We start from the raw sequence: 26,930 nt of genomic DNA on the forward strand, positions 1-26,930 counted from the left end.
TCTCGCCCTGCTCCAAAATAAACAGCTTTGTCAAAACCTCATTCTGAGAGAGCTGAGCCATGCAGTAGACAATTGTTTTATTTATGATCATTTCTTATCTTTGAGGAAACGACACCAGAATATAAAAGTACAGCACCTTGTCTTCCAAGGGCTTATTTCAAACCAGTTTAACTGGATAGTCTTTAATTTCATTCAATGTCCCTTGCAGGCTGATCGGTGATTTATGATTTTCTGAATATTAACTCAGGTCCAATGGATTACTTCCTTCCTTCAAGGCCCCTCTCTCCTCCTGCCCATCCATACCCTCAACCAAAAAGGATCGGAAATTTTGATTTTGTTTGAAATTCGCATAAGGTTCAAAGTTAAAAAAATCTCTAAGTAAAAAACAGCACAGCATTAACTGTGATTCCTTGTTATGTTGTATGTGCTCAGGGAAACAGCCCCAGGCCTGCAGAGACACACCGTTTGCACACGTGGCAAGCTCTGAAAATAGAACGCGATGAGCTGCACTTCTATCCCTAATCTGAGAGAACAGACCGAGAACTAAAATTTCAAGATTATTATGTGTCTATATCCCCCTCTTTGTGAGGACTGACAACTCAATTATTCAGCAGATGGATTCTCCACTGATAGGTCTTTCATGTTAATGATCACTAGTTGTTCCTAACAATACTCAGGTTAATTACTTCCTTTGTTGACGTGTGGCTGTCTCTCCAGTTCACTTTTTTGTTTTTCAACAGTTAGAAAATATTTGACTCAATTAGCACTTTCCCTCTTCCCTAGTCTCTGGAAGATTTGAGAAAAGGTTAAGGAAAACTCAGCTTTGCCTGCCGGTTTACAGAAACCTGAGATATCATTATTGACTTGCAGACAGAACAGCGAAGGGGTAAGGAAGAAGGAAACTCAGAGTCTTCCTGTTTCACTTAAGTCTCCCCAGTATGTTTTCGTCTATTTTATCTGATGTGAAACTTCAGTTAATCACACACCCGCATTCAAATATAAGGCTAAAAATACATTCCGGGGTGAAATTTATGGACTTGAGATTTTTAAGAATTTTTTTTTTACTATTTCATTCATCAGCATGAAGAACTAAGGAAGAGGAATAAGGGAACTAGAAAGTTTTTAAGGCCTAAGGACACTGACTTAAAGGCCCAGCATCACGCCTCACCCAAACCAGGTGGTCTGAGAGGCTGGGAAGACAATACTATACCAAGTTTCAAAACCCCTTTCCTGCTCTCAGTTCCGAGACACAGCTCCAAGGGAGGCACCCCTGTGATACCCGCGTTTGCTAACCTCGACTAGCTAAAAGTGAAAGCATATGGGCTTTCTTATTATGCTTATAGGTGCATGGAGAGAGTGACATATAACTGAGTATTCCTGACAGATTGATGATTCACATGTGTGAAGCTACATTTGTTGAATAAACATATGCCAAGGAACCAGTGGTATGCTATTTCGTAGGATAAAGTAATTTTTACCCTCCCCAGATAAATGGTTGTATTCATTTTTGGTCTTGTTTTGGTAGGCAGGTTAAAAAAAAAAAAACCCAGAGGAAGTCTGACAAAGAATTCAGACCTTTCCTGAAGCCAGGCTCAGCTCAAGACTGCTCATCCAGGCAGGCTGCAGGGACAGCTATTAGGTTTGCAAGGCAAGAGAGGGGCTTGTAGGAGCTGCACTGACTTAGCAAGCACAGCCTTAAGCCTGACTGGGAAAGGTGCTGAAGGAGCCTTGCGAGGGGCAGGAAAACACAGCCTAATGCCCTTCACTCCTGGCACTGCTGCCGCTGCCTGAAAAACAGCCTAATTCTACTACACCACGCACTGGAAGCCAAATAAGTTTAAACTGCATATAAAAATACAGTCAAGGTCCAAATTCTACTCTTTTGCCAGTTCACACTGAAGCACAAATTATTCCAAGTCATCCAGTTGGCCAGCTCAGGGCTCTTCTCTACTGGTAGATGATGATGGTTAGGCCCTGAGCCTTCACTCTCCCCTGAAACACTCCACTTGTGGTGCTGGACAGCCATGCCAGAGGTGAAAGCTGGCTGGGTGGCTGGGCCCCGGGCACAGCTGGTACTGGAGACGGGGAAATGCATAAACTACAGGGAGATAGCGTAAACAATAACAATGCACTAACTCCTTGAACAGCCAGTCTGGAACAGATGATGAGGTTGGACTGGCTGGCACTCATATGCAGGATGCAGAGAAACAGCAGTGGAATTCATTGTTGAGATAAAGAACACTGATATTACTCCTACTTAACAATAAAGACTCTAAGATGTAGATAAACACTATAAATGAAGAAGTTTAAGTTTTAGGAGATCTTTGCTTATCCTTTACACAAAATTTAAGAAGAAAAAGTCTCCAGCTAGAAAAATCACATTTTGCTAGTAAAACAAAGATCACAAATTCAAGGGCAAGTCCATTTAGAATTGTAGGACACCTGTGAAATGGGATAATTTTAGAAAAACCCAGTTCTTTATTTTCAAATTAATAATATTCACATGGTAACTTGAATTAAGCAATTATTGTAGAGGTCATCAAGAATCAGTCTAAACAAAGAGACAAGAATAAGCTTCAGTAATGAGTAACCACTCAATACATAACGAGGCCTTTACGCTATTCATGATATATGAAAATAGTTTATTTTAGTAACTATTTAAAATATCCCAATCTTAATCATTTAACAAAAGCTCTTCACTATAGCTTTCAAAAGCTTTCAAAGTTCCGCCTAGACCTTATCTAAACAACTACATTCTGAGTTGACTATCAAATTAATAATTTTTCCTTTAGTTTGACTGTAACAACAATGATAATGGCCACTGTTTACTCTGAATTTTATTAACAATTCCCTACATTCCCAAGTGCTGATCCTCTTTTCCCGAATAAGCACACAGAAGCAGAGCACCTATGATAATAAACTTCTGCCACCAACTGAAGGCCAGGTGGGTGTGGGCACTGCCCCATGCTTTCCACATGTATTATTTATCATCTTCCTAAGAACCAGCAAGGCAGTTATTAACATCCTACAGATGAGGAAAGTGAGGATCAGAATTTCAAGTTAATTATCGACAAGTAAATGACTGTCTATTAGTAAAAGCAAATAAACAGGCTTTATACTAGCCTAAAAGGTCTTGTCTTTTTCATTCATTAAATCACCTACTTACTGCCGAGGGGAAAAATAGAAATCACGAGTAAATGGGCAACACTTTTCGGCACCATCCCTTCTTGCATCAATTTTTAATTACCCCATCATTAAAACACACTTTTCATGACAACAGAACTCAACTATCTGTTTATTTCTAAGGTTGTATATGCCCATTTATTTGATATAAAGTTTCAAGTAAAGGGGTAAAAAGTTTTGTGTGCTTTGTTAAACGACCACATGTAGTTTTGCAGTACCTCGAACAGGGCAACCCCAGTGATTTACCTGGTTGTTGTTGGTTTTTAATAAGGGTGGCGGGGGTTCGTGATGTAGTGGGGAAGAAGCAGAACTGCTTTCACTGTCACTGCCATCACTTAAGCTAACTCTGAAAAGAAACACAGAGAAGTCATTTGCATCATTACAGACAATTCTAACAACTACGGAAACAGGAGCAGGTAGTGAAGTATCTAAACACTCTAAGCATTAAAACTTGCTTTAATTTATACAACCATTAACACATGTTGACACTTACTTTGTACCTGGAACTGTGTTGTGTTACCTACTATTTCTCGTTCAATGATCTCTGTTTCACAGGTGAGGAAACTGAGACTAGGAGAGACTAGGTCACTCACCTAGGGTCACAGAAGTAAAAGTGGTTCTTCTAGGATTCAAACCCAAGCAATGTAACCCAACGCTGGTGCTCAGCCACTGAATTCAGTGGCCTCATTTAGTCATTTATCTCCCTGCTCCAGTTCCACCCACATACTATATCATCAAGCATGTCACCCAAGCCTGCAGAAGGTCAAATAAATTAGTTTGTAAGTTACTACCTTTTTTAGCCTTTCCCCCTGCCTCTTTGGTACAGGTGAAAATTTTACCAATACGACTAACATACAGGCTTCAAGAGTGGGAGCAACTGCTAAGAAGAATGTGGACAATAGCCTCACAGGACTGGCAGCTCAGGGGCATTTGAGGATGGGACGCGTGAAGCTCCCCATGCTGGACTCTCCACCAACAATTTCTACTGTGTAACCAACGAGTCACAGCTGTCCTGAAGTCCGGACACTTATACGATTCGTTGGGAACATATCACAAGTTAGAAAAACACAGTGATGTCTTTCAACAATTAAAGACAATAAAAATATCATCCTCTCCCTTATTTCTTTCTTTTCAGAACAAAATAAAATTTTCTCCTAGCCAAAGTAGGAGATATTTCTTTATTCTACTCGGCTGAGTGTACGTCCTCCTTCAGAAATGTCCTTCAGTGTTTGCTTCTTATCTTTGGTTATGTACTAACCTAACGCAATATTCTTCTCAGAAAGGAAAACGCTTGAGAAATCCAGATAGTTTTTCTCTTGCTCTGAATAGGCAATCACATTCTAGCTCTATAATATATTCAGATAGACAGGATACAAGACAGAAAATGAAGGCTACACTGGGACATCCTTCTAGCAAAAACGGATAGAACCTGTTTTTCTTAACTAAATTACATTAATGAAGTGTTCAGTGGAAGCGCTGCTTTAAAATGCTTCTTGACTGAAGTGGAAGGCTGAGTATTTAAACTGATTAAACAGTTGAGACTTCACAAGTGCACTGAGGATCAGATGTTACGCTGGCAGTGCCGCGCTGACAGCCCAAGTCAGGGCAAGGGAAAAGCATCCCCAGCAATGTGTCCCACATCGCCCAAGTCACAGACGTGTGCTGTCTGACCCACACTCACTCGGGGGCGGGGACAGGAGGCGGGTGGGCAACAGCTAATCAGAATACCTAGATCTTCGACATAATGGTAACTTGGGTAGTTGTCTAAACAGGCCATTCATTTTCCGTCAGCTAAAACTGAGAGCCGGCAGTGGTGAGAATTTTGGTTGTTATAAATACGCTCCTCCCCTCCAAGTTTCGGTCCCCTCTTAAGGTCTTTTTGCCTTATAAGTTTCCTTCTTGTCAGATTAAAGACTTCTAAAGGGAAATGTTATAAGGCCACAGCCATAAGGTTCCTTATTTTCTCCTATTTAAAACAAATAGAGACAGGTGAGTTTGGGAGACGAGGAGGAGGAAGAGGTGTTCAGTGCAGCCATGAGGAGAAACTGAGAGTGTGGACAGGAGACAGACCCCGAGGGGCCTCTCCCAAAAGGACGCCCCGAAATGACCACTGAGGAAACATGGCCTGTCCAGTTTCCACACCTGTTTGGTTCAGACCACACCCCTGTTAGGAATTTTAGGGCCTTTGGAATCATACTGAATAATTGGAAAAGATTGACTGCATTATATTATAAGTGTAATTGGATTTTAAGTTCAAGTAGATTCATATTTTTTCTACTCAAAACACATTAAAGTAAGCCTGTTTGTTTTCCTCATGATACAGAAATAAAATCCTCAAGGCAATTTCAAGCTGACTATTAATTATAAGTGACATGAATTACCATCTTATAATGTGGAATTATGCCTCACAGCATTGAAGCTACTTAAGGAAACTAATTGTCAGTGCACTTAAAAGGAATTTATTTTCTGGAAAACACACAGGTGATCCTAGCTTTAATTAGGTCACACACATAATTCACTGAAGCCAATTACGTATTTCTAACTACAAACAGCAAACATTTCCTCAAATTCTAAGACTACCTACGGCAATGGAGCCACACAAACCCTTCAAATGAAAACAGAGTCTATTTCAGCAATCGGGCCTGTCACCTTGGCAGACACTTTCGAGAACGAGGACTTCTAACAGCACTTTTTCCTATGAAAAAAACACAACCTCTCCTTTCTGATAAAAAGGATAAACATAGTTCTCTGTAGAGGCAAGCGCAAGCATGCCAAGGTGCCCCAACCGCAAAGGAACATGACCATGGACCCCCGCTGTTTTGGTGTTTCACACCCTGTCTGTGGTGGTGCTGGTAGGTCTAGGAAAAGGCACGATTCTATCACAGGGAACCCTTTCCTTCCAAGACACTCACCTGCGACTTCGGCTGCCTGCTCTATTTACAGGTCTCTCCATTTCAGAGTCATTGTCATTATCCTCTGCCTCATCTGATTCTTCCTCATTGTCATCGGAATGCAGGTCTTTCATTATGGACCTTAACGGACCTGAGTAATGACAGTGAACCACAGCCAATCAAACACCCTACTTCAAACACACTTAGCTGTATTAGACACGGGGAAATGTGCACAGCTAGTGCGGCACACTGGTTAAAAATAACCATCACCACATATATTTATACAATTTACAAGACCAATTTGATAATTCCCGGAATGAAACCTCCAATAAAACATTACTGTTTTCATATTAGATGCTCCAAAATCTTTACTAGAAAAAGTGTTTTCTAGGAAATTTTTCTACGCATTTTTCTTCCCTAAAATAAAAAATGACTCCTAAAAAGAAACAGAAAGATCTATTAGTAAATTGGATGTTTTGTCAGGTTAATCCATGTATTGAAAAGTTGAGACTAATAAATCACTGTGGTTGTAACTTGTTCTTGGCAATGCAGCCTTTGTGTGGTAGTTTTTGATCTATTAAGGTTTAGCTGTTCCTTTTATTTCAAGGTCAATTTCAGGTCAAGCAAGCATTTCAGTCAAGTTCAGATTATAAAGTATTTCAATTCCAGGGTATAATGTCCTATCTCTGATCCTCATATTGATCTTGGACACAACATCTAGTTATAACAGTTTTATGCAGCCAATTTTTAATTTAACTTTTAAAGAAATTCCTGGCAAAATACCAGCATATATTTGCATAAATAAGACCATGCAATAAATCAGGTGCCCAGAAAATTCAAGAGAGTATCCAGTATTAGACGGAAGAAAACAATCAAGTCATAACTAATTTTATTCTAGAACAGGACAAAACTGAAAAAAAAAAAAAAAAAAGAAAAGAAACCCACAGAAAAACTCATTAGTGTGGCTTATTTTTAGTTTACTACCCTAAATGTAATGAAAACAAGATAGGTCATTTTAATCTCAACTGAAGAGACTGTAAAAACAACCAAGAAAGTGTGAGAGGCACTTTCATTCTGGAGTGGGCAAGTCCTGAGTCTAATGCAGTAGGAATATCTGCGCTGTCACTGACTGAGTTCTAACATCAGTGCTTACTCTACAGTCTCACATTCTTCAAAGCCCAGATTTCTCTGCTTCTGTCCTGGGCTGATACTTTGGGGAGTCAGTGCAGCAAGAACTCCGGATTAGACCCAATAATTGGTGCTTTTTATGTTCTTCCTGGAAGTTCAGCCTTAGCTGAAACACACACAACAATTTAATCCTTTTCAAAACACACACGGCTTTAAGGAATTCAGTGTGGTCAGTGAAAAAGGTAACGTGCCATATAATGCTGAAAATTATTCCTTAATATCGCTTTACTTTTCATGTTTGAATTTTTTAAAAAGGGCCCTATGATTGAACATTTTCCACACACGAAAGTGGAAAATGTATTTAGTTAATGTTCTGGTTTACATCTTTTAAATTTTTCTTAAAATTTAAATTTCCGAGTTTGCATAGCAAAAAGTATATATAAATATATATTTTACAGATGACAAATTAATACTTGCCAAAAAAAAAAGGCTTATTAAGCTATAGAAAAATAAATAAAATGAAAGATATTCAGGAGGGAGAGTAAAAACCTCTTTTTCTATGTCAAAGCCTCTCAAGTCTAGCTTTTGCTATTGTATTTCCTTTGGGAACTCCCTGGAATAGGCTGTGTCTATAATCCTTTTGTAAAATGGGACTCTGATGGCAGCGACTGGAAAAAGAGGGATTTCTAGAGGCTGGCCTCATACATCAGAACAATACTCAAGTGCATTCCTAAGGGAAATAAATACAACTACATAAAAGCCAAGTTATCATTCAAATAATAAAAAAGTAGAAAATAGGCCATAAACCAACTCATTAAGATGTTTTATGAGAAAAATGCCTCCTAGTTTGCCTGGGAGATGTTGATACCTTGTTGCCTCGTCTGGGATGGTGTGAAGCTGGAGCTGGAGCTGGAACTGGAGCTGGCAGGGCTGGGTTGTTCAGACTTTAAAGAAGAGAAAGGCGGCGTCAGTATATTTATGGGACACTGCACATCTAGAATTAAAAGCAATATTGTTGCTCAAGAATATTTCGCTCTGCAAAAGCAGCCTGACACTGTGCAAGAAAAGTGACAACACATTGCATTATGTGAAATGCGCTAACAGTGGAGAGTCAGGGGGTTCTCATTTTGTCTACCATAGTTTTACTAGATGCAGAAACAAGAATATAAACTCAAGGATAAAAAGATAAATGCCTGAGTGTTACATGAAGAAAGAATCTGGCTTTGATTTCACTCCTATGTTTACTACTCTCCAGATCTCTTTCTAAAAGATACCTTGATCGCCCTTTCTGCAATGTTTGATTGACTCAGCTGGTCAGAACATAGTGGTAATGAGGCCAAGGTCATTAGTTCAATCACATTATGAGCCAGTTAATTTCACTCCGGTCCAAGGCCATGACCCAACCCTAACCCCATTCATCCACAGTTCACAAACAGAGGCCAGTGTTCACAAGCCTAGCCAAGGCCCACAGATGAGTTGGGGGGAAATGTTGCCACTCCTTTAAAACACAACAAAACAAAAAAACCTTTAATTCCACACAGCCTATTAATGCAAGGAAAGCGCATCATACACACACCCAATTCCCCTACTCTCAGTGAATTCTCCTTATCCTTTAATATCCAGAACAAGTGCCACATCCTCCTTGACCCACACAACTAACACACAGTTTCCTTCCTTCTCCAACACCGCTGAAAATATAGATCATCTCTGCTTACCAGACATGCTACAGTATTATGCTACTTCAGTTGTGTGTCATTTCTCTCCAGTAGACTCCCAGCACTGGAAAAATTAGGGTTTGGAAATCTGTCCTGTGCTTCTTGTTAGCTCCTCGTATTTAGCATAGCATGTAACATGCAGAAGGCGCTCTGTATCTGTGACTGAAGGCAGCACGTTAGGCCCTCTGTTCCACCGTCTGCCAGTTTTTGAGACTTTATAGTAGGTAAAGATGGGACGAGCAAACACATGTTCAGAATTATGCAAAGAAATTGATCATACTATCAACCACTTTAAATTTATGTATTTAAGGCCAAATTTATTTTAAAATAACTTAAGGCTCATAAATTTGGTTTTAAGTGTGGGCTATTTCTATCCAATTTCTAATGTGCTCATAGTCTCAACTACCTACTCGGGTTATTTAAGAAATATTTGAGGCCCTGACCAGTGTGACTCAGTTGGTTGGGCATTATCCCCCAAAGCAAAAGGTCACCAGTTTGATTCCTGGTCAGGGCACATGTCTGGTCAGTGCACTTGTGAGAGGTAACCAATTGATGTTTTTCTCCCACATCAATGTTTTTCTCCCTCCCTCTCTTCCAGGAAGGAAGGAAGGAAGGGAGGGAGGGAGCAAGGGAGGAAGGAAGGGAGGGAGGAAGGAAGGAAGGAAGGAAGGAACGAAGGAAGGAAGGAAGGAAGGAAGGGGAGATTTGAGACCTTCTCCTGTACAGGATACATCTCATCTTTTCCTTTCTACTTTGCTCACTAGGTGATCAAGTTTATCAGGGCCGCGTGGAAGACAAACGAAGTGTACAATCAGAAGCCACTAAATGAGGATGAAAATCTCAGTTCTGTTTATAGTACAGTTTCTCACCACTGATTTTTCCCCCTCTATCCTCCTAGCACTAAACCCCCACCTCCTTTTCTCCGAACGACACCAACCTCCACAGACTGAGACACAAGGAAGCACTTTCAGGCATTCCAAATGCACACTTCACATCCTCAGGCTGGATGGGAAAACAGGTGTCAGCAATCTACCACTCATTCTGCAGGAAAAGAGCCAGACAGGATCTCTAATGAGCAGCAGGCGGCCCACCAACCCTTCACCACTGTGAGATTTACTTGATATTTGCAGTACAATGTCCTACACATTGCTGTTTGTGGTCCACAAAGAAGAGCTGGTTTACAAGTACAGCCGCCTGTGTGAGGTACTCTTCATTTCTGTTGAGTGGCTCTTCCACTGTGAGGCAAAACGGTGAGTTGCACAACTGAAAGGGCATTCAGTTAGCATTTATGTGCAATGCCCAGCTGCAAAACATTTCTCCCGTGGTCTGCACAGTACTCCTTTTCCTCTCCAAGTTGCTCTTTTCAGCCATGAAAAGTGTCTGCAAACGGTATTATTTTGATAGCTCTGGAAACCATCTGGGAGCAAGAAAGAGGTTTCCTTAGAGTGAGTGGAGAGACTTCTAATTCCCAATCCTGCCTGACCAGTACACACTGCACTGGACTTAAAGGAGCCATTCTGCCAGAGCTGTTTGTTAGGAGTGACATTAATTAGGATAGCAAGAGAGGATGGTGGCCATCTCTCCAACTACTCCACACTAAAGTCGAACCATCTGTCGCAAGCATCATGCCAATGCCAAAACCAAACCTGCAGGCAGACTTCTTTTAGCTTCTTAGCCGTCAACAAGGTTAATAATTTCACAGTTGCTAACCATTAGAAAACTGACAGAGTAAAAAACATAATACGACAGGAGAAAAAGGCATTTTACTCAACATTTATCATTAACACTCTGTCTCATCCACAAAGCATTTGAGGAGGTTTACAGTAGAACACACATTAAACAATGAGACTATTGAAGTAGAAAGCTTAATGCAACAGAAGTGGATAAAGATAAAATGTTGAATGGTGAGTAGCAAATGTCCTGGAAGCTTTTTGCAACCAAGATAAGGACTTGTGAAATTTTGGAGCTGAGGAGACCTTTGATGGAAGAAGTGATTCTCACTTTCATGGGCACTGGAATCACCTTGGAAGACTTGTTACAAAGATGGCTGAGCCCCATCCCCGAGATTCTGATGTAAAAGTCTGGGGTAGGGATGAGGGTCTGGGGTTTTCACAGGTTCCCAGGTGATGCTGATGCTGCTGATCTGCAGGCCAACCAAACTTTAGAGAATGCTGATCAAGGACCCAGACAGTACAGCCAGGGTTAGGTGTCAGAACCAGCCGGAGGGATTCTACACATGAAGAGATTGATTCAATCGGTTTGGTGTGGGAGTCCAGGCAAGCTTCTATTTTAAAAGCTCAACAAATGATATCAATGGAAATTCCAGGTTGAAAAGCACCAATACTCGGTCAATCACTTCTTTTTTTCTAAATGCAAAAAAATGTTTTTAAATGAATCTTAAATTTAATACAGCATAAGAGGAAAAAGAGCATCATGAGAAAAATGGGAAACTTACCGATTTATGCAGAGATAGCATTTCTGCATATTTTTCAAAGCATTTTGCAAAAAGCACCCTGACAGAACATGGCTGCCTTCAATAAAAACATTTACAAAATACGTACAATTGTGTCATGGTGACTAGATTTCAAACTAACCTAAAAGACCAAGCTACACTTCCACTAAGGTTAACTGCTCAAAAGGCCCTTCTGCTACTAGATGAGGTTGACACAGTCTTCCATTTGATCAGCCCAACAAAACAGAGCTCCAGTTCACTTTAAGTGAAGTCTGCATTTTATTTTGTAAAAAGTCAGATTTACGCTCCCAAAACACAAAATCATGAATGATTATACAAGTTAGAAAGTTACTTGCTTTAAAAAGTATTCACATAAACAGGGCTAGATTAAGATCTTTACAGGCCTCAAGATTAAGTAGATTATGGTACCCTCTTTTCCTTCCATGTATATGTGCCAAAACCTAAGTGTAGGGAATTTCAATGATGTTCTAATTTTTCCCCTTACTAACTTGATACTTGCTTTTGAAATATCAAAATTCTTACCACTAAAAAAGTTTTGTATCTTCTTGCTGATGCCATAAAGCACACACCTAGCTGACCTACTGAGTAGTTAAACACTAGACATGAAGTTTCTTTAAATGCTGTGCTCCAGTGACAAAAATATAGGATTAAGAATCTCAAATTTTATTGCTTGTTAGTAACTTTTTGGGAAGACTACCTAAGCATCAGTTTCCTCACAGAGTGAGAACACTGAACCTACTGTAGAAGTATTAAATTCACACAAAAAAGTAAAAATCCTAGCCCACTGCTGTTACAATAGCTAATCAACATTTGCTCGCTGCTATTATTTATAATAGATTAAATTCCTCTTGGCCTAAAACAAGATATATCTTTACTACCAAAACAATGGGCCTACCGAGATTTGCAATGAAATTAAGTGGCTATGCAAAAGCATTTCGTAATGGATTTTCTATGGAGGATTACTTTTGTCCAAGACAAGTAAGAAAAACCACGTGTTTACAACTCCTAGAAGTCAAGTGCTTCAAATGAGAACACCTGTCAAGGTAGGTCACAAGAGAAGGCTTGTAAAATCTGGCATTGGTCTTACACTGGAAGCAGACTTCCTCCTTAGGTTACCAGAAGACAGAAGTTGTTTCATCTTTTCCAATAAGCAACTATATTTATGAACAGCATTTCAACTTGATCTTTAAAACAATCAAAATGAAAAGGGGAGAGAATAATTTATACCTTTCATCAGGGGAAAGAGGAGAATACAGTACAAGCTAATCAACATATTGCTCCATTTATTTTTTCATAAAACTTGTACCTTGTTTAGAAAAACAGTAAATGTGCAACAAAGATTATCTTTTCTTTGCATGGTATCCAGGGACTGTGTCAAGGATGTATACTAGTCAAAGAAGAAAACACAAATATAAGGCACTTTATTTACTTTTCTGTTCAGTTTTCATGAGTGATTGAAGTACTAGGTTTTGATCAGTTTAGTCTTTCCTTCATTAAAAATTATGATTATCTGACACTTTTTTTTGCCTAGCCTTAAAAAAATCACTTTAGAGACAGATGTTAAACTTATTGTGGCAATCATTTCACAATTTATACATGTATGAAATCACTGTTATAGCCTTAAATTAATATAAGTCAATAATACCTCAATAAAAATGAAAAAAGACTTCATTTCGTTTTTCTTCTATAAAATGCTTAAGATAATTGACAGCTGGGGAAGGTTAGGGGGTGAAGGGATTGAGAAAAAAGGAAAAAAGACTCATGGACATGGACACCAGTGTGGTTGGTGATTGCAGCAGGGAGGGGGGTATAAAGGGACTAAATGGGAATGAGAAAACTACAATAAAAATGGAAAAAGGTACATTTAATTATAAAGCAAAATGACATACAACACCTATTCTAAACAATTGTGGAAAATGTTCTTCATATAAATGCATTCTACCTACAGATTCCCATTTATAGGCAACATATTATGAGAACTATGTCAATAAAAGGTTAAAGTGAAAGTTAAGCAAAGAAATAAGTATTAAAAAGTTATAAAATAAGTTTAGGTTGATTTAATCTGAAAAGATCAATGCAAGACTGAATTGTCAAATGCTAGAAACAAGAAAACTTTTGTTTCTAGCATTTGGTTTTACATTAATAATTGCTCCAAAATAAACATGCTAAAAGTACAAAACTTTATATACAAAGGTATATGAAAAAGAGGTTGGACAAACATCTGTCAATAACTCTAACCTCTTAATGTGTCTTTGTGCAGCTCTACCATATTCTTTATTTCCTTTGCTCCAAGAGAAAGAAAACTGTTATGGACTGAGTTGTGTCCTTCCAAAACTCAGATGGTGAAGTCCTAACCTCCATGTGGTGGTATTTGGAGAATGGGCCTTTGGTAGGTATTTATTATATTTTGCCATGTGTAATGTGCATTTTTTTGCCCAAATTTTTGAGGGAAAATAAGGAGGCACATTATACATGGGTAGTACTAATTCCATATCTATATAAATGCTTTTAACTCTTATTTATGCTTATGCATTAGAAGTATAACTCTAGAAAGCAATAACAATATCTATATGCAAAATAATACCCTGGAATATGATAATCAGTTTTGTTTCTAAATATAAATAAATAAATAATTGAATCAAAAAATTCAAGATTTTTTTCCCTGAAAGGTTGGGCCAAAAACTAGGAGTGCTTTACACACAGTAAAACACAGTAGTAGGTTCAGATGAGGTCGCGAGGGTGGGGCCTTTGTGATGGGATTAGTGCCCTTATTTAGAAGCGATACTAGACATCAGAGCTTGCTCCTTCTCTTGCCAGCTGAACACAAAAAAACCCAAAAACAAAACAAAAAAGAATCCTCACAGGTGAACCCAAATTAACCAGCATCTTGATCTTAAGACTTCCCAGCCTTCTGAAATGTAAGATAAATTCCTGTGGCTCAAGCTGAGTGAGAGGGACACATTTTTTTCTCCCCATTTTATTCATCATGAAACTGCAGCACAATAAGATTAAGTGATCAGTGGGTAATATTTAGGTGGATTAGAAGGAGGTTTTCTAACTTCTAATCCAGTGCTGTTTCTACCACACCTATTAACTTTGAAAAAAGTGCAATTAATTTATAGCAGTTCTGAACACACTAACAGTCATAAGCCTAGTGTCAGGGGACAAAGTTTTCCATGTCACTGTGAAAGATGCACTGAACATTCCATCATCCCATAAGGGACAGCTAGTGATGGGGACCCAAAGCAAACTGGTAGAAAAACAAAATACTTCATCCTTGGGTCTGAATGTGTCTGTATCAATTACTTTTAACATTTGTCCAATTGATACTACAACGATCCTGGCTTCTCACCTCACTAGTTCGATAGTTTTGTTTTAAAAAGAAAGTTTCTCCTTTGTCTTGTCCTAATCCTCTTGACATTAGCACTGATCAAGAGGACTGACAAAGCCATCACGCAACACACTGCAATCATTTATTTTATTTTCCTTCAAAGGCGATCTACTCTCTTTTCCCAATTCCTCTATATAGTTCCCCTAACCTCCAGGAACAAATAATAGATTTAATGCTTTACATAACCTAACAACACCTCTTTCTTTGAAAACAAGGTGAAATTGGGGAAAAGACATTGGAATAGGAAATTGAAATCTTTATTGCTAGTCAGTTACTCAAGTCTGTGACCACAGGGAAGATGCTACATTTTTCTTTGGCAAACCATCTCCACTTGTAAGTATTATGACAACTTGGATGAACTTGATCTTAAATTAGAATTATATTTAGCCTCTTGAGTCCTTATATAATCAAAAGCTATTTTTATGTCTATAATTTTCTGGTAACAGAGCAAGATCCTAAGAAGCATTCTTCTATTCTGTTAGCAAAACTTGTCCTCATTTCTGTTATATTTTCAACTTACAGACAAAATCATCCTGGATGCCAAGATATCTGGCTTTATAATGAGGTGCCTCTGCTTTTACAAATTCATTTGCTTTCTTTGTTATTATTGTTATCTTCCCTATTATTATTAAATGCTGTCATCATTTGTACCTATCACTCTCTGTCTGAGAACACAAAATCCCATTAGGAAACAAAATGGCCTTGGGGAACCAGGGTCTATAAATCTTTCCCTAAGACTTTTTTCCACACTTAGGGATGGCTATAATTTTCTTTTAGCTTCCTCTCTTTTAACAGAAGAGCCGAAGTCTTTTATCTCTCATAGCCAGTTGTACTTTGAAGGCTGCTATTGACTATTGTGGCCAGAACATGTGATCTTTCAAAATATCCAGTTGTTTAAAAAAAATCCAGTTGTTGCAAGATGGTGTATGTGCCAGATGTGTTTTAAAAATCACTCCCTTGTTTAGAGCTTTAGGAATGAAAAGTCATTTGGAAACAGACCATTTATGGTTGTACCACCTATAAGCATGTCACTATTCCCGAAGACTGTGTGCATAAACGCTGAGTGTCACAACTGGCCACCAATGTGTGTTTTGAGGGTAGTGCGTATGTAGAGAAGGAAAAAAAGTTACAAGTGAAAGTGTTTCAAGCTACAGTGCTTCACAAAAGAGAAATTGGAAGGAAAAACGCTTCCTGATGAAACTACCCCATAATTAACTGTTGCTGAAACAGTTCAATGAACATCAAACACTATTGCTCATCAGTTAACAATAGGATCCTGAAACTATTGTCAGAACAACTGTTCAGTTATTCATGAAATAACCCACCTGTGCAGAGTACAAAAGCTTGAAAAAAGTGAAAAACTACTACTGTATTCTTTCCCTGTATAAGGGCAATATTAAATTGTACAAAGTCCTAAAAAGTACATTTTATATGGTTATATGCACAGTTTTGGATTAGAAAATTTTATATATTAAATCAAATGAAACAGAATAAGTTCAGGGTATCAAAAAGGTGGCAGTTAGTTGAAATGAACTAAAACACAGACACAACTGCAGGGATCATCTTGACAAGATATTTAGCTGCATTTCCTTATTAACTTTAGATCTTAAGAAAATGGCTTACTTTAAAATGGTGATAGAGCATTTGATCGACACCAGTAGAATCTTTATAGACTTACACAAATGTCAAGCAGTTTTATTAATTTCATTATTTATTTATTTTTATCCTCATCCAAGGACATTTTCTTCCTTGCTTTTTAGAGAGAGAGGAAGGGAAGGAGAAACAATGATGCAAGAGAGAAGCATTGATTGGTTGCCTCCCATACACCTGGACCAGGGATCGAACCTGCAACCTAGGTATGTGCCCTGATGAGGAATCAAGCCTGCAACCTTTCAGCCAGGGAACGACACTCTAACCAACAGAGCCACACCAGCCAGGGCCAGTTTTATTGATTGTAAACATTCAACGATCTTGGAGCATTTTCCCATCACTGTACATGTGAAGCTTAGATTTACTGTCATAGCATCATCAAAAAACCTCATTTTTGTATTTGCTAAGACTATTTATTTCCATGGTACTTTGACTTCCAAAACAACCAAAATCCACTGGGAAAAAAGTGTTGATTTAAAACTGTACCATCATTGCAAGGTCAAAAACACAACATTTCTCATTAACAGTTTATACAGTAAAGACTGTCAATAGCTGCAAGGATTATTTCTTTACAAGCCTTCTGCCTTTCTGATTAAAATAACAGTACATGTTCCATGTAACATACTTGAGCCCCTTCTTCTAGATGAAGCCACTCCAAAGTTCCTTGGGTGTTGGCACACACCCAAGGTGATTTTCAACCTTCTGCATCCCATGGCAGAAATAAATTAATTACTAAAATTCTGTGGCTCACCAAAATGTATATTTTTGTTGATATGACCCCCCAAATAGGTATAATTCTGATGCAGTCACACTGGACATCTATTGTTGTGTTGGCTGTTGTTATTTTTTTTATCTGACAATCTAAGGGAAAAGAGGTCAGTGCCCCTGAATAAATAGTTGGGTACTGCATATCTTAAAAATTATTGTGACACACCATTTGAAAATCTTGGTATATACATGGATATATATATAAGATAAGTCATAGGAATAAAAGAAAAAAATAGAATGTTTATTCATATTTATTTTGTCTTTTCCTCTTAAATTTTCAAATTTTTGTATGTGCTTTCTTGTTCATAATACATTAGTAAGAGTATTACTCCCATTTGGAAATGCACATATACTGGGGGTACAGATTTCCTAAGAGAGGAGTTTACGACTTTTAATACCAACTCTATAGACAATTATCAGTTTTAATTCTATAATTTACCTGCTCAAACCTTAATTATATCACATAGATTTCAAATTCTGGAGTGATAAGGCCTAAATTACAAGGCAGTATTATTATCATTTACTCAGAGGCTATCCTGATTTTTGTGTTTTTATAATATTTTATGCTCAAAATTGACTTAGATGTTAATTTCTTAATTTTTAAGTTAAATAGGAGTACTATAATAAAGTTCCTTATTAAATAAGAGATAACATAAATGTATTTAAAAGATTCCTAAAGTGTGCATATGTGTTAAAACAAAGAAACAACCCAAAATACTTTGTATGACCTGCCCCCTCCCAGAAATTTGAAATTGTCTTCACTGTGACTCTCTTTGAGACTCCAATTTCATAGTGTTTGCTGAAATTACACAGTATTAAGTGAAACTTAAATTTTTATAAATAGCTTAACATCTAAATACGCAATACTTACATTCATTTCTATTTAAAATGTCAAGTACTAACCAAAAATTTTAAGCCCCTTTATTTTAATGAAAACAAGCTGAAATAGCAAAACCACAGCACATTTAGAAACTGCTCTCGTGTAAAAACATTAGGAGGTACATTTTTTTTTGTTTTGCTCTCAATGTACCCTTCCAAAAATGTGGTATTTATAATCAATGCATCCCCTATTAGTAATATTAGATTCTTGTCGAGAACAGGAGGGAAGTTGCTGCTCAGAGTGCTCTGAAGAAACTACACTTCCATGCTCACATCTCATATAAGCCTCACAGTTGCTTTCCTTCATAAATCAATCTATTGTTGTACTTCATAATGAGAAGGCAGATTTACTGCCTTTTACCGCCTTTTCTCACCATCAGAAAGATGCCTATTTGGGTAATATAACGTTTCTCTTCTTCAAGAGTGTTTGGGATTAGGGAGGCAGGGGCAGGAACCTTTAACATCTGCTCCCTTCAAGTGAATGACACCTCCAGTTCTCACAGCCAGGATGCTGGAAAGCAAATACTCATAAGTTGATAAAATTCTCTAACTTAAGGAAGCACAACACTTTAAATACACTGAAGGTACATCTTCAAAACACACATTTGGGATTGGAAGGTGATACTATAAAACATACCAACTTTGATTGCTAATATTGTAAATCAAATGCCACAAAAATCATCACCACTGTTAGAACAATAGGAGTTTAGAATAAGGACCTTCAATTCCGTTATCTTGAATTTTCTCTACCCTGAAAACAAATTTAAAGTACTGGCTGGTAAGACTCTAATCATTTGTTACCTCAATATTGTGTAGCAGTAACAAAATAGTTTATAATATAGACTTGTGTTCTTCTGTTTTTGTTTACTTAATTTTATTTTTCCCGTAGGGACAAATATTTAAGAAGCATGAACTCTACACTTTAATTTAAAAATAAGAGAAAGGCACTTGTCAGCATCTAATGCCTGACCATCTGTCTTTTAAAAAAAAACACACATACACATTCTCACCCACTCACTCTGGTTAGGCTAAACATTCTTAGCAAGTAAGTAGATCTTGATGAATCTGAACAGAAGTTTCAGAAATCACATTTCTACTTTTGCAAACACAGTTATCTTTAAACGAACCTCATGATTCCTACTAGAATATGCAATTGGCCATAAGTTAAAACCAAACAGACATCATCCAAAACAAACAAATAAATAAAGTAGGGCAGGTACTGGATTAAAGAAGAACCTCTATTTTTTAAGAAAACTAAATTGTCTTTTGTCCACGCATATGGACTACTGCCTAGGTGAGTGAACACTTCTTGTTACTTCGGGCTATCTTTTGTCACTTAAGCAATGCTTTCTGACAGTTTTACAGGCTGTTATCCCAAGGACTTCAGTATTTATGACCTTTATTCATTTGGGCTTTCTGCTGTTATCCACTGGTTACTAATCACTAAATAGATTTTTTTTATGGGACCGAAATTAGCTAAAAGGGTGTCCTTCAACAATGGCAGCTTAGGACAACACCGGCTGAAGGTCTCCTTGGCCTCTTCCTTGCTCTTCTCAATTTTTTCTTCCTTACAAACAAGTTAATGAGGATTCAGATCCTTGCTGTTCAACTAGAGCAGTGGCAAATGATTTACAGCATCCTTAGACATCCTCTAAGGGCTGTTTCTGAATTGATCCTCAGAAACTCACTCAATTTCAGTATTTCAAGAATGATGTAAAGACCTAAACTTATTTTTAATCCGCATGGAACAGGAACATTTTCTACTCATAAAATCATTATTCAGGAACAGCTCAGTTCTACAAATCTTGCTCTGTACACATGTATAAATGTTTTAGATATATATTAAAATTTTTGGAACATTTAGTTTATAATATGGCATCTGACTATCTTTCTACATAGCAAAGGTTACTTATTGACTTTTTATTCACTACATTTAAAAGACCATGTGCTAAAAAGCAATGAGAAAACACAGACTCTTCTTTCCACTTAATTGCACTTGACTTAAACATCTCCTACAAGATTGATTTTTATCTCATGAACAATGTGAAATGTATAATAGAGCACATTCTCTTTATCATCTGGCTACTAGAAAACTAATGTCAAATTAGTCTGGAAAGTGGTATTTTCTTATAAACTGAAAATCTGAAACAAAACTAGAAATAGTAGCATTATTATTCTCATAATTTCCTGGTGAACTGAGTAAATTGCACAATTCCCTGAGTGTGGGCTGAGCAATGGGGCAGGAGGGAAAGGGAGGGAGGGAGGGGGAGAGGAAGGAGGGAGACTAGTTCTGAAAGAACACTAAGGCTCCACTTTATTGCTTTAGAATACAATTGAATAAATGTGACTCTTCCTGGGACAAAAGGGATTTATTATGATCAGCTTCTGTTTTCTCTAAAATTATGCTGGAAAATATTTAAAAAGGAAATGTTGTGCAAAAAAAAAAAGTTTCTTAAGCCTTTAGATAATTCCATGTTATAAAAAACAATATGGTCTGCCCTATGAGAAAAACAATTTTAACTTGTCAAGATTAGTAGTTACATGAAATTACTTTATCTGTATATAACATTCATTATTTGGACACCAAGTGATTACATTTAATTAATTGAGACCTATAGGATATTCCTTGAATATAGTTCCAGGAAAGTTTATCTCTGTCAATGAATGTTCATGTTTTGATATTCCAAATATAAAACTACATAACTCCCATATATCTCTAGAAAAAAATGGTAGACCTTACTGCCATTGTGCAAAATTTGCCTAACTCTGAATGAATGCTATGTTTTTAAAATTTCATTACTACTTATCTTAGTTTATATTTGTCACATATATGAATCTGTATGCCACATTCTATTTAAACTGGCATATAGTTCAAATACTAAATAAATTTAAAAATACATGTGCATGGGTAAGAATTTGCATAGTAATAGTATTTAGAAAATGAGGTAGTCTCTCTAGGATTATCAAAAATATTAAGGAAACCAAACAACAAGTGCTGGTGAGGATGTGGAGGAAGTGGAACCTTTCTGCACTGTTGGTGGGAATGCAGACTGGTGTGGCCACTGTGGGAAGCAGTATGAAGTTATGTCAGAAAATTAAAAATGGATCTGCCTTTTGACCCAGTAATCCCACTTCTGGGAATATATCTGAAGGAACCCAAAACACTAATGTACAGTGTTATTTATAATCACCAAGATATGGAAGCAGCCCAAGTGTCATACGATCAGTAGATGAGTGGGTAAAACAACTATGGGACATTTACGTAATGGAATACTAACAGACTATAAAAAAAGATGAAGATTTTACCCTTTGTGACAGTATGGATGGACCTGGAGAGAGAACATTATGCTAAGTGAGATAAGCCAGTCAGAGAAAGACAAACACTGTACAATCTCACTTATATGTGCAATCTAATGAACAAACTGAACTAAAGAGGAAAATGGGGACAGACTCATAGATGGAAAGCAGGGTGATAACTGGGGGGTGGGGGAGGTTAGGGGATAAAAAGGATAAAGGTCCCGTGCACAGGGTCCCGTGGTGATGGCTCGGGGTAGGGGGTTATAAGGGGGCTAAATGGTAATGGAAAAAATACAATAAAGATTAAATCAAAGATAAAATAAATTAAAATAAAATTAGGAAAAATATTAAGGAAATATTTTAATGCGCAATTAAATGATAACTAATTTTTAATCAAATACTCTAGTGGTTGGATGACAAACGGTATTCTGTTATTTTTAAGTTAAGTTAAAATTTACACTATTCGGATGTAAACGTCTAAAAATATGTGAATGGAGAAACAAAAACATTTTGGATCTATGGCTTTTCAAAATATAATAAACTATATAATTATGACAAAGAGGAATAGTATTATTCTTTTCTGGATGAAAAGATTTGTTTTAGGTTAATAAGATATTTAAAAGTCTAATTCTCAGCTTTTCTTAGAAAATAAAAGGTATAATTAATCATCGTGAATGGAAAAACTTCAGTCTTTTAAATATGTATTTCAAAAATTCCCAGGTAAATAAGAATATGTCTAAATACTCTGAATTCAGAGGAAAAAGGTATCTTTTTTTTTTAGCCTTAGATGACTCTGGGGCGGGAATGCGCATCAGGGCTTCATTCTACAATGAAGTATTATGAATACACACTTCCTCTTCTAAAAACATTTTCTCTAATTTTTAAAATAATACACTAAAGCATGTTATATACAAGTTTGTGATTAAAAATTGATAGTTTTCCTGAATTATTCTGTGTCTTTTCCTGAAACTCTGTGTCTTTTACTCCTCGATTCTCACCCCCCCAACCTTTCATCAACACGTACAACATGCTAGAAGCTATCTTTCCTATGACGTTACTGCTCACAGTAAATACACTTTACATTCATCTGGCCTTTAAAAATCAAAAACCCCTCAAGCAAAGAAGTCCTCCTCACCTTATTTAAAGGAAAACAGAGTAGCCCTCAGGAAAACAGAAGTGCCCAAAGTTCACGTCTGTCAGCAGGGAGCTGAGAGATGTTAAGAACGATCCTCTTGAAAAGAAAGAAGTCTCCTTAGGCGCCCACATGTATATTTAGATTAGATTGGCAGTTTAAATGACAGCAAACCCATGGTCACAACTTCCCAATTGCCCACTCATCCAATAGACACACACAGGCTAATCAGAAGCAAACATCCACCCCAACTGTTTTTAGAAACTAGCTCTTCCATCTGATACAACTGTGTGTGTGGTAAGCAGACATTCTGCTACAGAGATCAGATGCCAAACACTTTCTCTCAGTACTTCCAGATCTTGAATCACATTGCTTCATTATTCCAGAATATTTCCCTAAAGTAAGTCTGACTTATCAGCCTAAGTGGGTTGAGTAAACTTCCTGCTGTAGCCTAAGTGTTCCAGGACCAGTTTGCCTCACGGGTATTTTAATGGTAAGACCTGCCCATCCTCTCAGTAATAGCACAATTATTCCATAAACAGGGTAAAGTTACAACAGAGGATCACATCTTCTTGTGCAAATCATGAGTGGCAGAGTTAAAAGACATGGACTTTGAGTTCCTATTCATTACTGGGGCTCCAGTGACAACTTCAGTAAACATTTTCCAGTAAACATATATGTATATAATAAAATTCACATAAATATGAAGATGTGTTAGTGAGATACAGAAAGCCAAATGTTCCCTGATAGAGGGATAGCTTATAAAAAATGGCAAAAAACATTTAAAAATACAACTATTTTGACATGAATTTTGCGCTCAAATTTAAATGGCAAATACTTTGAAAACTCAATGTGAGGGTAAAGGTGAAAATAATGGAATAATGAAATTATTTGGGGCTCAGGTTTTGGAAATACCAGGTCTGGTTTGAATCCTGAGCCCACCACCTTGTACCTGTGCGACACCAGCCAAGTAACATTCTCTCTCCACCTCTCTTCACCTCTCAGGTGGGAAAATGAAATTAATACCAGTAATAATTCATATAGTTACTATGAGAATGCAGATGAATGAATGCAAGTAAAGCATTTAGGAGAGAGCATGGAATAAATGATGACTAAGTAGCTACTATTATCAATAAGAATACCTGTGAAAGTATGATGTAAGAAAAGTCAGGTCTGAGTCCGTTTTGCTTCTTTACACTCTCCAGCTATCATAGTCTTCCCTAAAATACACTTGACACTTCAAGAAGTAAGGTGACCACTTTTAGACTGATTCAAAATTTATTTCCCCTCAAACTTCTCTTGGAGCAGGGAGCTGATAAAAGTCTCGTTTAATGCCTGATGTATAAGACATTCTAGAAAGGGCATCTACACAGACAATAAAGAGAATTAAAAAGTGATTATCTAAGTACAAATTGCCTGATCAAGTACAGAATTCCTGCTCAATTTCAACAGCATTAACAGTGACCTCCTTCGCCCTTTTTTTCTGAAGGCTGACTCACTAAGTATTGACACATAAGGCAAGCCGTGTCACAGTGCAGCCCTTCATCCCTGCTGATGAGTCCACTGGGAAAGGTGAGTCCAGTCATGAGACCTCTTTTCTTTAACCAGAATATAGCAGCAAAGGCCACTTCCCATTCCCCAAAAGTTGATTTTCTATCTGCTATCCACAGCAAGGCCCAATCTGCTTTTTTCCCTAACATACAGCACTGTTTCAAATGCATTAAATAAAAACTCCCTTTTCTGGGATCTCTGATTAAGTGTCTATTAGCAAACTGTACATCTCTGAGTGAACATTCTCAGTGAGAATTTGAAAGCCATAAATCAGCGAGCTTCTGGAACCTGTACCTCCTGACGAAACTGCTCCAGCAAATTAAGATTCAAGGTGGAGATGGGTGGAGCAGGGGGGAGTGGTGAGAGGAAAATGGAGACAACTATACTTGAACAACAGTTAAGAAAAAGTTTAAAAAAAAAAAAAGAAAAAAATCACAGAAAAAGAAAGTGAAACTCATGTGGGACATCCCACTCATTGAGACCGAGGAGCTTTTCCTCCTGTAAAAAAATGTGGGCCCCAAAAGTCTCAAGAAAAACATCTATCTAAAGAACACACTAATACCATTATACTGTTCTTGATATTTCATCTCAATTTTACAGACATGTACACTTCTGTCATATGTTAACTTGTCCTAGTAGTAAAAAGACAAAAAACAGATGGATTCTGATGGCTTAATGGCAGAGATATTTGTCCTGTGGTTTTCACTACTTTATAAAAAGTATTACAAAGGAATTTAGAAGTGGGGTGAGACCACAAACTTAATTGAAACTCCTTTATGTTGTCTGACAAATTAAGATTGTAAACAGCGTTTATTACATAACATCTGCTCATGTGGTATCATCAATGTTAAGTTATTTCCTTTGCAACCACAATCACTACAATGCAGTTCCCGCACTTCGTAGCAAGTCCTCCTAGTAAGTCCTCACGTAACGTCAACAGGTTATGCCACTTTAAGAGAAACGACATATGATAAAACCAAATTTACAAAAGGCTCACTGATACAAACAACAGTTATGTTCTTACAGCATCTCATCAACATCTTAACAAAACAATGTTGAAAGAAACGACATTATTGGAGAACCTGCTATGTATACTGAAGTAAGCAAATTTGATGTAATTAAGAAATAAAGTTATTTCCAATGTCTAAATGCTTTGCAAAATTGTTTTAATGTTCACTTCTACCTATCATTAAAATTTAATATAGCCTAACTCAGTTTTCAACAGTCAGATACAGGTATTGGATAATTATATTAGTATCAACACTATCAGCAAGTTGAGGTTTCTTCCCATGTGATGGAGTTCTGATAAATATCAGTGCCTTGGTTTACTGAATCCTGAAGATCAAAAGGCCCTGCATATGGCACTAATAAATCAAAGAGAGTCATCAAATCTCCAGTCTGTTTTCTTTGGCTAAAACTGCAAAGTTTTACTCACAGAGCCTTATTTACTCCTAAAAATTCTCTGCCAAACCAAATTTAGCTCACCAAGAGGACAGAAAATATAGCATTCCCCAGCTGCACCCTCCTGGGGCTTTTGAAGTTCGGGGATACTATTGTGTGGTGCCCTGGAATATCTGGTCTTTTCCTCTCCATTGCTTTTTTAGATTTCGTTATCAACTAAAAATTCATCCAGAAAATAAAAATGTAATCTCTAGAGTCAGACTGGAAAGTTGCAAAGTACTTTTATTTATTAGCGACACCTACCATGATTAAAGGCACTAAATGAAGATCTCTGGGTTATTCACACATACATAACAAAAATAAAAATTTTTAAATAATCTTACAGAAATTTTCCTCACTCTACTTAAATATCAATAAGAATTCCTGATGGTGGGAATTCTACTAAGATATTTATAGTCTAAATAATCACTTTCTGATAAAACGGCCTAAACTTTGTGTTATTTAAAAGAGAAAGGGCTTGGAAAAGATAATATAAGCATAAGAAAGCCCAGAAAAAATTCCACTTTCAGTTGGTTTCTCTAACGAGGATTTTTCTGATGGACTAACTATTCTGTTCCACAGTATTTCCAGTCTTGAAAGAACTGTACAAATGAGTACTGGGATTCTGGAATTGTGTGTTCTACTTTTTCTTTTTACAACCATTCTCACTTTTCAAAAATGTTCACATAATTATGTTGGAAATATATAAACAAAAGTAACAAAATTTAGTTTCTTGGCTCAAGTGAGATCATTCTAAAGCAGTAAGAAATACTCCCTTTTCTTTTCCAAAAAGAATTCAGAAAGGGTTAACAACTTGTCCTAATAAGCTGAAATCTCACCTAAGAACTTGATATTCAATTTCTTAATCTTGGCACTACTGACATTTTGGACTGGACAACTCTTTGCTGTAAGGGCAGTCCTGTGCATGGCAGGATACTCAGCACCATTCCTGACTTCTGCCCACTGGATGCCAGTGTAAGGAGCACCCTCACCCCTCACCATACACACGCCCAGATCATGAAAATTAAAAATGTCTCCAGACATTGCCAAATATCTCAGGGACACGGGGACACTGGAGAGAAGACAAAATCACCCCAGGTTGAAAGCCACCAGTCCAGGCTAATATTTTCTTTAGAAGTCACCTATAGGCGTTTCAAATAATCATGCACCACTAATTGGCAATGCATTCCATCTCAATAAAGTTCTAATTCGGAGACCACCGTGAAATGACATTTTGGTATGACAAGATACATTTTGATGTTCTCTCTTCTAGTACTGATGAAAAGATGCACTTTAGATGCACTTTGATGTTCTCTCTTCTAGGACTGATGAAAAGATGCATCTTTAGTGATCTGGCCTGTCACTCCACTATAGACAGTAGGATACCGTTGCTGTCCCTTAGGTTGAAGCCAAATTCCCATTCCCAGTTGGT

At 37.3% G+C, this 26,930-nt stretch overlaps 1 protein-coding gene across 5 annotated transcripts in view; it reads right to left on the reverse strand.

Annotated features, from left to right (window-relative positions):
* The window catches only part of MLLT3 (MLLT3 super elongation complex subunit), a 264,304-nt gene that overhangs the window by 16,798 nt on the left and 220,576 nt on the right, over positions 1–26,930 (reverse strand). For all 5 annotated transcript variants that reach the window (XM_037139580.2, XM_037139578.2, XM_037139581.2 and 2 more), the window contains 3 exons: positions 8,071–8,146; positions 6,096–6,225; positions 3,430–3,529 (listed from right to left, as the gene is read on the reverse strand). In XM_037139580.2, the coding sequence (XP_036995475.1) occupies positions 3,430–3,529; positions 6,096–6,225; positions 8,071–8,146 (306 nt within the window). The remainder of the gene's footprint in view (positions 1–3,429; positions 3,530–6,095; positions 6,226–8,070; positions 8,147–26,930) is intronic.

The sequence above is a fragment of the Artibeus jamaicensis genome, unplaced genomic scaffold, assembly GCF_021234435.1.
Source record: "Artibeus jamaicensis isolate MK-2021 breed Jamaican fruit bat unplaced genomic scaffold, CSHL_Jam_final scaffold_1964, whole genome shotgun sequence".
Classification (NCBI taxonomy): domain Eukaryota; kingdom Metazoa; phylum Chordata; class Mammalia; order Chiroptera; family Phyllostomidae; genus Artibeus; species Artibeus jamaicensis.